General features: G+C 40.6%; 1 protein-coding gene across 1 annotated transcript in view; it reads left to right on the forward strand.

Moving 5' to 3' along the window:
- atp10a (ATPase phospholipid transporting 10A) overlaps window positions 1-12,873 on the forward strand; it is a 49,096-nt gene that overhangs the window by 10,083 nt on the left and 26,140 nt on the right. Inside the window, exons 4-9 of the mRNA XM_008292577.1 lie at window positions 4,674-4,780; window positions 4,864-4,995; window positions 5,153-5,283; window positions 7,082-7,334; window positions 8,568-8,785; window positions 8,859-9,053. Of these exons, the coding sequence (XP_008290799.1) occupies window positions 4,674-4,780; window positions 4,864-4,995; window positions 5,153-5,283; window positions 7,082-7,334; window positions 8,568-8,785; window positions 8,859-9,053 (1,036 nt within the window). The remainder of the gene's footprint in view (window positions 1-4,673; window positions 4,781-4,863; window positions 4,996-5,152; window positions 5,284-7,081; window positions 7,335-8,567; window positions 8,786-8,858; window positions 9,054-12,873) is intronic.

Here is a 12,873-nt window from a genome sequence, read left to right on the forward strand (position 1 = left end):
TTCAAGGACCATCTAAAATTTGAAATTTCTCATTGTTTTTACAGTTTCTGGCCCTGATTAATAGTGTAATTTGTTTTGTTTTTTCAAAGCTAACATGTCGTTTCAATGCACCTGCAAGTTTTGTGGTTCAGAGAGTTCGTGACATTTAAGCTAGCTGCCATTTAGCTGGTTGGACTATTCGACCGCTGTAGTAATGACATGTAGTTTGCTTTCCAGCTATTTTAACCGTCTGATCAGTTATATTTTAAAGAGGATCTAACGAGCTGAGTTACATTCATGCTCTTTTGTGCTTTACACGTGCAACAGATGAGAAGTCTGGCTATGTCTATTTTGCTGCGTTGATTTGACACATATTTTCCAGAATTCTTGTGTAAACACTGGATGTTCCCCAGCATGAGTCAGTGTTGTTACATCTTCAGTGATGCAGTGGAAATTCTGATATTTGATGCAAGCAGTGTGTTTGTTGTGATTGTTGGGTACATTTGATTTCCTGAATATGTAAGACTTTGCCACTTTGCTGTTAATTGCATTATTTTTGGTAAAATAGTTTATTTCACTCATTATTTCATACACTGCAGCAGTGGTTTGAAGCCGTAATGTGTTTGTGATTTGTTCCGTCTCATGCATGTCCCATACTTTTTGGATCAGCTGCAGCATCGGGTTTCAACCACGTAATTGCAATACAATTTATGTCAGCCTGTCAATAGCATTTGTTTCAAATAGATTAAAGCCTTCAGTAAGCCCACCTGGATTGAAAAATGGATCAAAAAATACCATTGTGGTTGCTAATTTCTGATTTACATTTTCTCCAACACTCACCTGAGGAAACTTGGCTGTTACCACAATAATCTGGTCTCTGACTTCCATTTAGAATCAATCTAAATATCAGAATTGGTCAATGTGGCTCCCCACACATCTTTTCCCAGGTTTCAAATTATATTTAATGTCATAGCATATTATTTTCATACAGCTCCTTTAGTCGTAAAGTGGCAATAATATTGGATGATAAACTGTTCTGTTGTGGTTGGATTTCGACCATTTCCAGTCCTGCATGTGTTGTAAGAAAATGTTTCAGTTGTAGGTATGTGAAAAATTCAGTCCTCCTCTCTTATCTGTTTGGACGATATGAGGTGGTCATCGTGTATATTTGATGTGAACAGTTTTATCCATATTTAGACCTTTAGCTTTTTGAAACCTCTGTCTATACTGACCCGTAACTGAAAGGATACAAAACAAAGATGTGTTTCAGTATTAATTAATTACTATATATGATAAGTTTGAGGTCTCATCCCTTCATTTGATTTGGAAAGTTGTAATGTTTCTATTATTCTTTCATGGCATTTTCCTGGTCACATGAACACTCCAAAAACATGTTGAGGTTAATTGGTGATTCTAAATTGTCCGTAGGTGTGAATGTGAGTGTGCTTGGTTGTCTGTCTCTAAGTGTAGNTGGTGATTCTAAATTGTCCGTAGGTGTGAATGTGAGTGTGCTTGGTTGTCTGTCTCTAAGTGTAGTCCTGTGATAGACTGGTGACCTGTCCAGGGTGTCCCCTGCCTTCACCCTAAATCAGCTGGGATAGACTCCAGCCCCCCCCCCCCATGACCCGAGTGGGGATTAAGGTGTATAGATGATGGATGGATGGATGGATGGATGGATGGATGGATGGATGGATGGACTACATTTTTAATAAATTTTTTGTCATCTTATCTACTCATAAAATATTTTGTCTTTTTTCACTATTTCGGTAGACATGAGTCTCTAAATCTATTTTTAACCATGCTGTGTTTTGTTAGTTGCTCATAAAGCGCTTTAAACTGCAGTTTAATTTTTTTTAGGAAAGTGTTGCATAATTAAAGTTTAATTGATGGATCTTAGGGTAACATCTGAAATAAGTAAAGTCATAGGTGTAGACATTGATTTGTAGATAACGATCCAGATCAATAGCATATCTAATTAATTAACATCTTGTAGCTGTAGTCTCTGCTGGTTGCTTCTGCTAAAAACTAGACTACAGGAACACATGCATTACTATTAGTGAGCTTTAGACGTGCTAGCTGGAGGATTTTGTTATGTTTTGACAGATGACTGTAACGGAGGACAAACCCTCCGTGACATCACTTTATCTTTCCAGAAGACCAGTTTTGAAGCTTAGTGTGGTGTCATCGTCTTGGCACAACATGATCCCTTCTAACTCCTGGATAATCCAGAAATTAGCAAAGAGGTGGAGCTGAGGGTGGGGCATGCAACCACCTCTGAGTCATGGACTGTCCTGTAACAGCACTGATCTGTCACTTAAAGCAGCCATGCCTCCTAATCATGCATAAGTTTAAGCCTTAATATAATTTAAATGGGTGTGTTATATAAAAATACACCCCACAACAGTCGTCATGCACAGAAAAATTAGCTAGAAAGACAAAAACCTTTTTCTGTACCAGGCTGAAACACTGTAAAGTTAGACATTTTAACATGGGGGTCTATGAGGATTGCAGTCAGCCTCAAGTGGACATTTTAAGAACTGCAGTCTTGACATTTTGCTGTTTGGTTTGCACCCTGTTTTCAGTCGTGATGCTAAGCTAAGCAAACTGCTCCCTGCAATCTCATATTTTCCATGCAGACAGAATGTTATCAATCCTCTCGTGTCACTCTCAGGTTTGTGTTTTTACCAAAGTGAAGAGCTGTTATTGTTCTTCCAACATGTTTCTCAGTGAGGTGCTGCCAGATCGTTCAGAGTGGTGAATTCGAACCAGGCGTGTCTACATGTTGTTTTCATTTTGTCCTCCCACACTGAGAGGTGTTGGGTAAGCATGTGTGAGACGGAGGACGAGGAGCGTCCACTAAAGCGTCCATGTCCACCTGCACTCAGACGGTTATGACATGTATTCTTTGCTCAGAAGGAGGCCAGATGCTGCAGGTTTTCAGTTGCCAGGCTACAGCGGAGCACCGGGCAGAGCGCCTTGTCTCAGCAACGTTTTATTACATTATGACCAGTGACACAGAGTCTAATCTCAGTCCCTTTGTGAACAGAAAGCCCTCTGCGTCTCAGCGGGTGATATCAATTTCTCCAACAGTGCAGGCTGCGAGCTCGGACGGGCTGTGTCGTGAACCGCTCTGAGCTCGGGATCGCTGTTGTGAGTCTGTGATGGTGGCGAGTCGGTCGGTTGTTGTCAGAGGCCAAAAGATGAACATTCATGTTGGTAATATGCTGACAGTTGCGTGACTCTGAAAGGAGCCACAACAGAGCTGATTAAGCACTTCTCCCAGCTAAAGGTTAACTAACACACTTGTAATCCTTGATTTAGTAATAGGATTAAGGCAGACATTAAAAGCTAAGCCCACCCCCCCCAATGTTCACATCAGCCCTTCATTTAATGCAGCTCAACATACATTTCACTTTCAGTTAAAAAGCTTTTCCCTAAGAGGGGCTTTAAACTTCCTCGGTGGGCCGACTAAGAGCTGAATTCCTTCTTTGTATGACATTGACTCTCCATATGAGCTTGACAAGCTTTAAACTGACGAGTCTCCGCTGAGATCTAGGGGTCAGCGATGAGCCAGTGAATTGCCTGATTGACTCGAAGCCCGAGGGGGTTTCTGTGGAGCGGCGGCACGGTAACTTCTTCTGTATCGGGGGGAATTTGTGCTGAGATAAGGGCTCCTAGTGAGGGGGGACCGTGGTGCTTTAGAGCGTGATTGATTGAGGTGCTGAGCAGAATAAACAGATGTTGTCTTTGGGCTCTCGCATAGATACTCTCCTACAACATCCGTGTTTTCACCTGAGGGTGACGGTGATGGTTTTGCAGGCAGCTTATGCAGAGGTTAAACTGATATTTGTGAGGAGGGGGAGAGAGGTCGAGGCTGCAGACATGTGAAATGTGGACTGTTTCTTTAGTTGAAGGTAGTTCTGGTGAAAACTGTACACACTGTGTTCTGTGAATGTGATTTGTGAGATGTTACAGATGAATTTTGTTCATTTTTGAACCCTCTGAACCTCCTGCTGCTGTCACATTTTTAATCACAGGTGTAATTTTTCACTGCAATATAAAGTCCTGCATCTCTATGGAAACAGCACCATCGTGGCTAGAAGTAGAGAGAACTCCAAAATAGTTTATGTGCTGTATAACAAAGCTATAATGTCAGAAATCATAAAAAAAGAAAAGTTGAATTTCTGTACTTTTCCAAAAATTGAAAAAAATCAAATCCACATCTACTACATTTTTTCCAAGAGCCAGCAGATGTTATCAATACTAGAAGAAAATGGTTCAACATAGTGTAAATATTTTAGTACTTACACTTTCACAACCTCTTCAAACTCCATACATACTACAGATATTTTACTGCTGATATTTTTTGTTTCCATGCTTGTCTGCTTTCTGCTCTGCATAAACACAGCCTGTTGGTCCCCTGAAAATTTTCAAAGATTTGGGTGCAAATGGTTTATTTTTTTCATTATTTTAAAATGGAACATGTAGAATACAGCAACTTTGAGGGTTTTAACTTTAGATTTGGTTAATTTTTCGAACAAAACTAAGTCGCAATAAATGAAGTGATTCTTTCAGTTTTCACAGTTTCTGACTCTGATAAATGGTGTTATTTAGGCCATTTATTTAAAGATAACAAGTCTGTTAAACGTGCTGGTGGGTTAACTTTTGTTTTAATGCATCTTCTGACTTGACAGAATCCATCGAAGCGGCAGAAGAGATGCACTTTACAAAGAAAACCTGCTGCTGCGAGGCTGCACCATCCGCAACACAGAGGAGGCTGTGGGAATAGTCATTTACGCAGGTCTGCCCCCAAAATAACAACGTTGCCATGTATCACAACAGCACATACTTGACCTCTGACTAACACACCGTGTGTCTCTGCAGGTCATGAGACCAAAGCCATGCTGAACAACAACGGCCCGCGTTACAAGCGCAGCAAACTGGAGAGACAGATGAATGTAGATGTGTTCTGGTGTGTCATCATCCTGCTGGTCTTGTGCCTCTTTGCTGCTGTTGGTATGTAACAGCCATGTAAACAGCTGTTAGGGCGGCCCTGCAGTCCGTTCTTCAGTTTTCTAGTAATAAAGAAAAAAGAAAATCTCCTTTTATGTCGAGTATACAGTGTCTGATTCCAATGTTTATATGAGTTGACCTTGTGGTGTTGCTGTTCCAGGTCACGGGCTGTGGATGTTTCAGTATGGAGATAAGAGGCCTGTGTTTGACGTTCTTAGTCCAGAGGGGACGGACTTATCGCCCATCATGTCAGCCATTTATCTCTTCCTCACTATGATCATCGTCTTTCAGGTACGGAACAGAGAGGAGCTTAAAGAAACAAAGGCGCAGAAAAAGATATAAAGGAGCCATGCAGTATCACTGAGTTTGAAATGTTTTATCCCACTGTACACAAGCGCTGCTGTAAATCAAAGCAGTATTATTTCAGCCTCTGGCTGCGGGCGACCTCTAGATCTTTATCTTCACGTTTATTCTGGAACAGCCGTGAGAAAGCACATTATAAGCCTCATGCTTCAAAAATCGTCTCTGTGATACAGGATCAAAATAGGACAAAGTGACAGCAGACAGCTATTGATCTGGGTTTTTTTTTTTAGTTTTTCCTTTGCAAACTTGTCAGTGAAATGTCACCGTGTTCTGCTGTGTGAGTTCCTTGATCTTAGGTAGCAGAAGTCAGTGAGGGCAGAGTTTTGGTTTCTCTGTACAAACAGTAACTATGTGGGACTGGAAATTTACCAGTATTACCAGACATGTCTTGATACACTTTCAAATAAACACATGACTGCTGGCGTTTAGAGGAGAGTGTGCAGACCTCACTGCCCTCACAAAAGCCGTGACTCATTTCTCCGGAACTACTTTCCAGAAATGCTGCCTGGAAATGTCCCTCTCTGGATTACACCAACATTTTCAAACAATCAAGTGTACACCCGGTACACTCATAAATTATTTGTTTAGCTCTCAAGGTTTTGGAAGGTATCAGTACAACACAACATTTTTGTTGTCGTAGTCAAAGCCACATGAGCTTGCCGCCCCTTGTTTTGCACCATTTATCCAGGACTTTTAACTTAGTACTTTATGTTACTTGTTTCTCACTTTTTCAGCTGTTTATCCACTGTGTTTAGCTACTGTCTCTAACCATTAATCTCTTACTTTTAGCTATATGTTTTACACATGTAGTCAACTTTTCAAAATTTACTTCTCAACTGTTTATGATTTTTAGCTATTTTTCTGTTTCAGCAAATTCAATCATTACTTTTAGTTCTCTGGTTCAACCAATGATATTTTAAATTGATGAAATTTGCCATTTATCCTTTAGTATTTCATTTTTTTCCCCCCATTAATTTTTTAGCTATATGTGTCCTGACTTTCACCATTGATCCATTAACATTTTTAGTTGTCTTTATTTCGATCTTAGCTGTTTTTCTATACTTTAAGCTAGCTAACCACCTTTAGCTGCCCATGCTAGCTACCTGCAGCTGCTTATTCACGACTTTAGTGGTTTCTCTATTTTCCTCTTACTGTTTTTTTTTTTTTTTTTTAGCTAACATTAAAATGTTTAAAGTAGTAGTTTAATCCTTTTTAGCTAGCTGTGTTTTTTTTTAAGCCATTTTTATCACTTGAAGCTGACAACTGAAAGTATTTGTTGTTTTTCCATATCTGTATTTTTTTTGTACTCACATTTTAATCTCTCTTATCTTCTGTTATCTCAAATAATAGTAGTTTGGGTTGGGAAGCTCTGTATTTCAAATTTAATTGTATCTATTTGAATCATTTATCTGTCACTTTTAATTTACAGCTTCAGTTATTTATTCACCGCTTTTAGCTAAAAACTTTAATCTGTTACTTTCTGCTATTTCTGCTGTTTATCCATCACTGTTATAGCCATTTAGCCATTATTTTTTGCTCTTTTAACTTTGTTACTCAATTTTTAAATATATAACTATCTATTATAACCTTTTAACCATTACTTTTAGCAATTTCCTGATTTGTTTGTTACTTCAAGCGTAGTATTTCAACCGTTTATCCACTGGTTATCCACTTAACTGATAAGTAGCTCTGCGTCTTTTTTAATGAACACTCTCTCCTCTCCTAGGTGCTGATACCCATCTCCCTTTTTGTGTCAATTGAGATCGTCAAGATCTGCCAAGTGTACTTCATCCACCAGGACATGGATCTGTATGACGAGGAGACAGACTCTCACCTGCAGTGCAGAGCACTTAATATCACTGAGGATCTGGGCCAGATGCAATACATCTTCTCTGACAAGACAGGCACGCTGACGGAGAACAAGATGGTATTTCGACGCTGCACTGTGGCCGGGGTGGAGTACTCCCATGATGCCAATGGTGAGACAGGGCAGCCAACACAACAACACGGACCCTTACAGGAACAGTTAGCATTCATTGTCTTGTGTAACCCTCTACATAACAGTTTCTGTGCATTTTTTCCACATTTCTACTCACTGTTGACTTATTTTTTTACTGCAATTTAAAGTTCCACACCTTCAATGGAAACAGCACAGTGGTGTCTACACATGAAGAGAACTCAAAAATGTCCTATGTGCAGTACAACAAAGTTGCAATGCCATAAATGATTTAAAAAAAAAAAAAAAAATAGGTGAATTTGTTTGCTTAGATTACAAAATTGTGCCCACAAGTGTTAACAATACTGAAAAACATGGTGACTATACATACTGAGGGTGTTCTGATCAAGTGTTTTTGACTATTGATAGGATAGGATAGGCTCCTGGTGAAGCATCTCACTGTTCCATACTGGAACATCTGGAAGAGGCATTTCTGTGTTGGCAAGAAAGAGCACTGTGGAAGTGTAACTAGTAAAGGAGCACTGTGACAGAGACATATTGACATCAAGTCAGCAAACAAGTAATAAATTACATTGGGTTTAGGTAAAATAGCAATCCTACATCTCAGAAGAACATTTGACGGTCATTCTTACAACTGCGTAAAAATAGACGTAAATAAACTATCAGAGATCAGAAAATAGCTATGTGCAGATACCCATCACTTCAAAATTCATGTGATCCTGATCTCGGGATTGGACTTGGGATGTCCGTGCCACATACTACATATGTATACTACATATACTTTACTAGTTATATTTTGCATTTGTTTCTGTTCTTGTCTTCTGTCTGCTCTGTGTAAACACTGCCTGCAGTTAAACTGAGAATTTTCTAAATTTTTGTCACATGGCGGTTGGTGACAGCTAAGTCCCTAATGGGTTTCCAGTTGTGCTTTGGATCACAGAATATTTAGTGTTAGGTAATTACAGTTAATTTTTGTCAAATATTTAAATGACATGTAGATTAAAATGATTTTCATTAAATGTCACAATTTTGATCTTTGATTTGGTTAATTTTTTGACAAAGCAGCACGTCAAATATGAGTAGCTCAAGGACTGTGGGACAGGAAATATCTGATGATTCTTTCTGTTTTTACCGTTTTTGGCTCTGATAAATGGTGAAATTTGGCTTCTTTAAAGATAGTATGCCTTACAACCTCACTTTTGGGTTTTGGGGTTCAGAAGTCATTGTCAATTGTGTGTGTGTTTGTGCTATTCAGCGAAAAGACTTGCCATGTACCAGGAAATGGATTCTGAGGAAGAGGAGTGTACGTCTCACGGTGGCACCCTGCCCAGGCGGGACAGTGTGACCAGCCACCAGAGTGCCCGTGTGGTGCTGCGCTCCCAGAGTACAAAGTCCCACCGCAGGACGGGCAGCAGGGCGGAGGCCAAGCGAGCCAGCATCCTGTCCAAACACACGGCCTTCAGCAGCCCCATGGTTAGTTTCCTTTACCTTCTCGCTGTCCTCATGTTGTCGGCTCTTGGCTGATAAAACCCCCTCTGTCCCACAGGAGAAAGATATCACCCCTGACCCTCAGCTTCTAGACAAAGTCAATGAATGCAGCAGTCAGATGGACTTCATGCGCTTCCACAGCCAGCCCATGTCCCAGCTGCCCTCTGACCTCTCCGACACCATCGATTTCTTCATCGCTCTCACCATCTGCAACACGGTGGTGGTGTCTTCCCCCAACCAGCCCAGGCACAAGGTAACCCTAAGCTAAACTGATTCAGTCAAACCTTCCGCGTGGAAAAAAGAGATTACCTTTTAATTTGGCAACACGTGATGCCAGATGGGTGATATTTATTAAATTGATTGTGCTGTTACTGTATTTCACACTTCTTTGTTCTGGTTTGGCGCCTTTCTTAGACTTGTGTGTTCTGTTATTGTGTGTGTCTCTCTGTGGCAACATAAACAGCAGTGTTTAACTAGCAGGTAAAGCCGGCTGTGCTTTTAATTACTGTAATAGACGTGTCTGTTCTGCTGGTGTAGAAGCTGAGCTTGTGATATCGTGCTGACAGCATAACAGCGACTAGGTGCTGTCCTTCTGGAGTCACAAGAATACAGCTTACAAGCTTCTTTCCACATCAGTCTATCTTTTATCAGAGAGTTTAGCAGTGATGGTACATTTTACAGCAGCAAATCTACTCATCTTGATTGATAATTCATTTACCCTGTTCTTTTTTGGCTATGATACCTTAAAAAAAAGGAGAAAAGATAAGTATTTTGTATGAATTTTGCCATCGTAGACATGCAACAGGAGGCAATGTGAGACGAGGACAGTGATGTGCCACCAGGAGTGACACAAATATACACCTATCACCTACACTGAAACCACCTGTCTAATATTTAGTATGTCCCCCTACTGAGGCCAAACAGCCCTGACTGATCCACGGACCTCCAAAAAGGACCTGTGGTGTCTGGCACCAGATCCTTTGGGTCCCTGTAAGTTGCAGGGTGTGGTCTCCATTGATCAGACTGGGATCTGGGAAGGCTAGGTCAAAACCTTGGTCTCTTTGTTGTGCTCCTCATGCTGTTTCTGAAAGGTTTTTGCAGTTTGTTAGGGCACATTGTTCCCCGACGGGAGCACTGTTCCCATGGCAGATGGGCTTGGTCAATGTTAGGTGGGTGGTACGTGTTGAAAAGACATCCACATCAATACCAGGATTTAAAGTTTCCCAGGAAAGCATTGAATCATAACAATGTGGTCAGTGTTACCTCTTTACCTGCCAGTGGCTCTAATGTTGTGGCTGATCATTGTATGTTCAGCATCTTAGACACCAAAGCTGGTAATCCCTAGTTTTGTTTCTCCCCAAGAAATTGCAAACTATGTCCGAAGGGTTGCACAGTTATTACTGCAATAAAACACATTTCTGTTACACCAGTGTTTTTTGTTGATATTCCCAACAATTCATGGTTTCAGCATGTCTGTGCACTGACAGATGTGGACAGTGGACGGGAATGTGGCTTAATTTATACCACAACAGGTAGTCGTTGGTATATATTGGTAGCCAAAAGGTGCCTCCCTTAGGAAATACAAAGAATCACTCAGTGCTCTTGTGGATGTTTCAGAAAGGCTGGGACTTTGTAGTTTCCACATGATGTAGCATTGATTATACGTAGCTGTAGCTGTATCACTTGGATGACTCTGTTCCATACACTCGCAGTAGATCAACATCTACATATTGCACACATGCACACTTCTGCACTTGTGGTGTGAACACAGTGGGGTCCATGCATATTCTCGTAGACTTAGGCAGATGACGATATTTACATCTCACCATCCCTCGTGTGCTTGCGGATGTGGCGGGTGCTGAGCATAGTGGACGGACATAGCACAGGATTTCTGGAGAATTTAGACTTCCCACTATGTTTCAGCGTTGTTGATGGAACACGTACAAATCAAAGCACCAACAAAGTTCAGCAGTGACTACTTCAACTACAACTCTTTGAATGATAAACAAGGTGTGGATCACAGAGAATCTCCTCACATAGTCCGTGGTTTGGTTGTGGTGCTGACCCAACAAATGATAGCAAGCTAACACATTGAACTAAGATTAAAATAGTAAACCTTGCAAAAATTAGCATATTGACATTGTTTCTGCTGAGTATGTTTATGTTCGTCTTAAAGCATCACAGTGCCTGGTGCAGCCTGAGGGAGCTACTGTCATAGTTGTAGTTTTCTAGTGTATTTCCTAATGTATCAGGAGTACAAATACTATTAGGAGATCCCAAGTAGACATTTCTCTCTTTAAAGTGGGTATAATCAAAAAAAAGTTTGTGATTCATGGCCCCAAGCTGCTATTACACGAAAAAAATTTTATTTCTGTCATCATTTTGTGAAAAAACAGTGTCACAGTAGGACGGATTCCTACAACAAGCCAAAGTACAAATCACTAGTGTTTTTTTCTCTACTAGTCCTATGTAATCTGAAGCAAAAATAATATCTAGAGAGCAATAGAGGATCCAAAAAATTCTACAGATATGCTTCCAAAAACTACCAAAACACTTACAGGAGGGCCTCTTTTATGTTGCCCGATTTCTTGTTTATCTTTTTTTGAACTACATGGGAGTAGTTTCCATCTTTTGACGAAAAGAATTCAAATTCAAGCTGCTTGTTATATAATTTGGAAAGCCTTCCAAAATCTAACAAAGCTTGCGTTCCGCACGTAGCTTTCGCTGTTCTGCTGTGAGTATCTTTGATGTGCTTGGTCCAGTCGCAGCTGCGTATCCGTGTTTTGTTTTGCTCTTGTGCGGGCCTGGGTGTGGTCGTCCTGTTCGGAGGTGATATCCTCTCCTCGCCACAAACCCTCCTGCCACTCAGACGCACAGTTTTGCACAGATTAGTCTGTGCACAGTGACACATTATTAATGGGAGTTTGTATTTCTGTTTGGAGGTTATCTGATAAGATGGAAAGAAATGTAAATCTGTACAAAAGCCCTTGCTCTGATACAGGCTCAAGTTTTCTTTTCTTTTGTTTTTTTATTGTTTTACTTTGTTGTTCTTTGTGTCAGTGTAATTGTTCACATTTTCTGATGATGCCCTTGTGGCTAACCCGGCACCTGAATGATTTATACTTGTGTATATGTGAGAACCGTGGCTCCTGCTGCCAGGAGACCTCAAAGTGAGTCACTCTTTTTGCTATTGTACTGCACCACCTTGGGATGAAGGATTGGCCGAAGGATTATAGCCAGGAGGGGCATTTTCATCAGCGCTGAGGTCTTCTGTGCCAGTAGACCTGGGACTTATTTTTCAAAAACACGTTTAGACTGAAAAGATGATAAAAATCTCTCTTATGAACTTCTTAAGCTTGCGAAATGTTTTCCAAAAGCAGTGTACACACATTCAGACTCTCAGATGTTATCATAGATTTATGAGTAATCCTTATCTACTGGTTTCAGTCAAGTTTCTTGTTCTGTACTTTCTTCCTGGCCACAGATGCTCTCTGTTAAAGCTGCGGTAGGCAGTATTTTTTTCACATCAGTGGCAAAAATGACTTGTCAAGCAGAGGTCACACAGATCATGTGCGATACTATAAACAGCAGGAAAGTCTGCATTTCTCTTTTTACTTTCAGTCTGTTCTGCAGCTGCTCTCACAAAGTAAGGATTGTTTGATGCAGTATGCGTACATTTACAACATACTACGTCATCATAATACTGTGTCTTAAGCGTGGATCGCCACAGTCTGTCATGTGTCTGTGCTCTCTCAGCAGCTCAGACTTGTTTATACTCGACACACAGCAACATATGTGACGTAACTGCATAGTGGATTGCGGGTCTGAATGACCAGAAAAGCATGCTAAGGTTTGCATGCTGCAAATTCTGACCCCATTTACTAGATATCTTGATGTTTTTGGCATAATTCATTGACATGCTATGTATTGGGACATCGTAAATCTATTCCTCTCATACTTTATAATCTGTGATGTAAGTAGAAGGTGGTGGCACAATAGGGTAAACAGGACTCTCATTTAGTAAAAGGGGGATTCGAATCACAAGCGAGGTGACAAGTGGATGTAGACGTTCA

Source organism: Stegastes partitus, unplaced genomic scaffold (assembly GCF_000690725.1).
Source record: "Stegastes partitus isolate 25-593 unplaced genomic scaffold, Stegastes_partitus-1.0.2 Scaffold819, whole genome shotgun sequence".
Classification (NCBI taxonomy): domain Eukaryota; kingdom Metazoa; phylum Chordata; class Actinopteri; family Pomacentridae; genus Stegastes; species Stegastes partitus.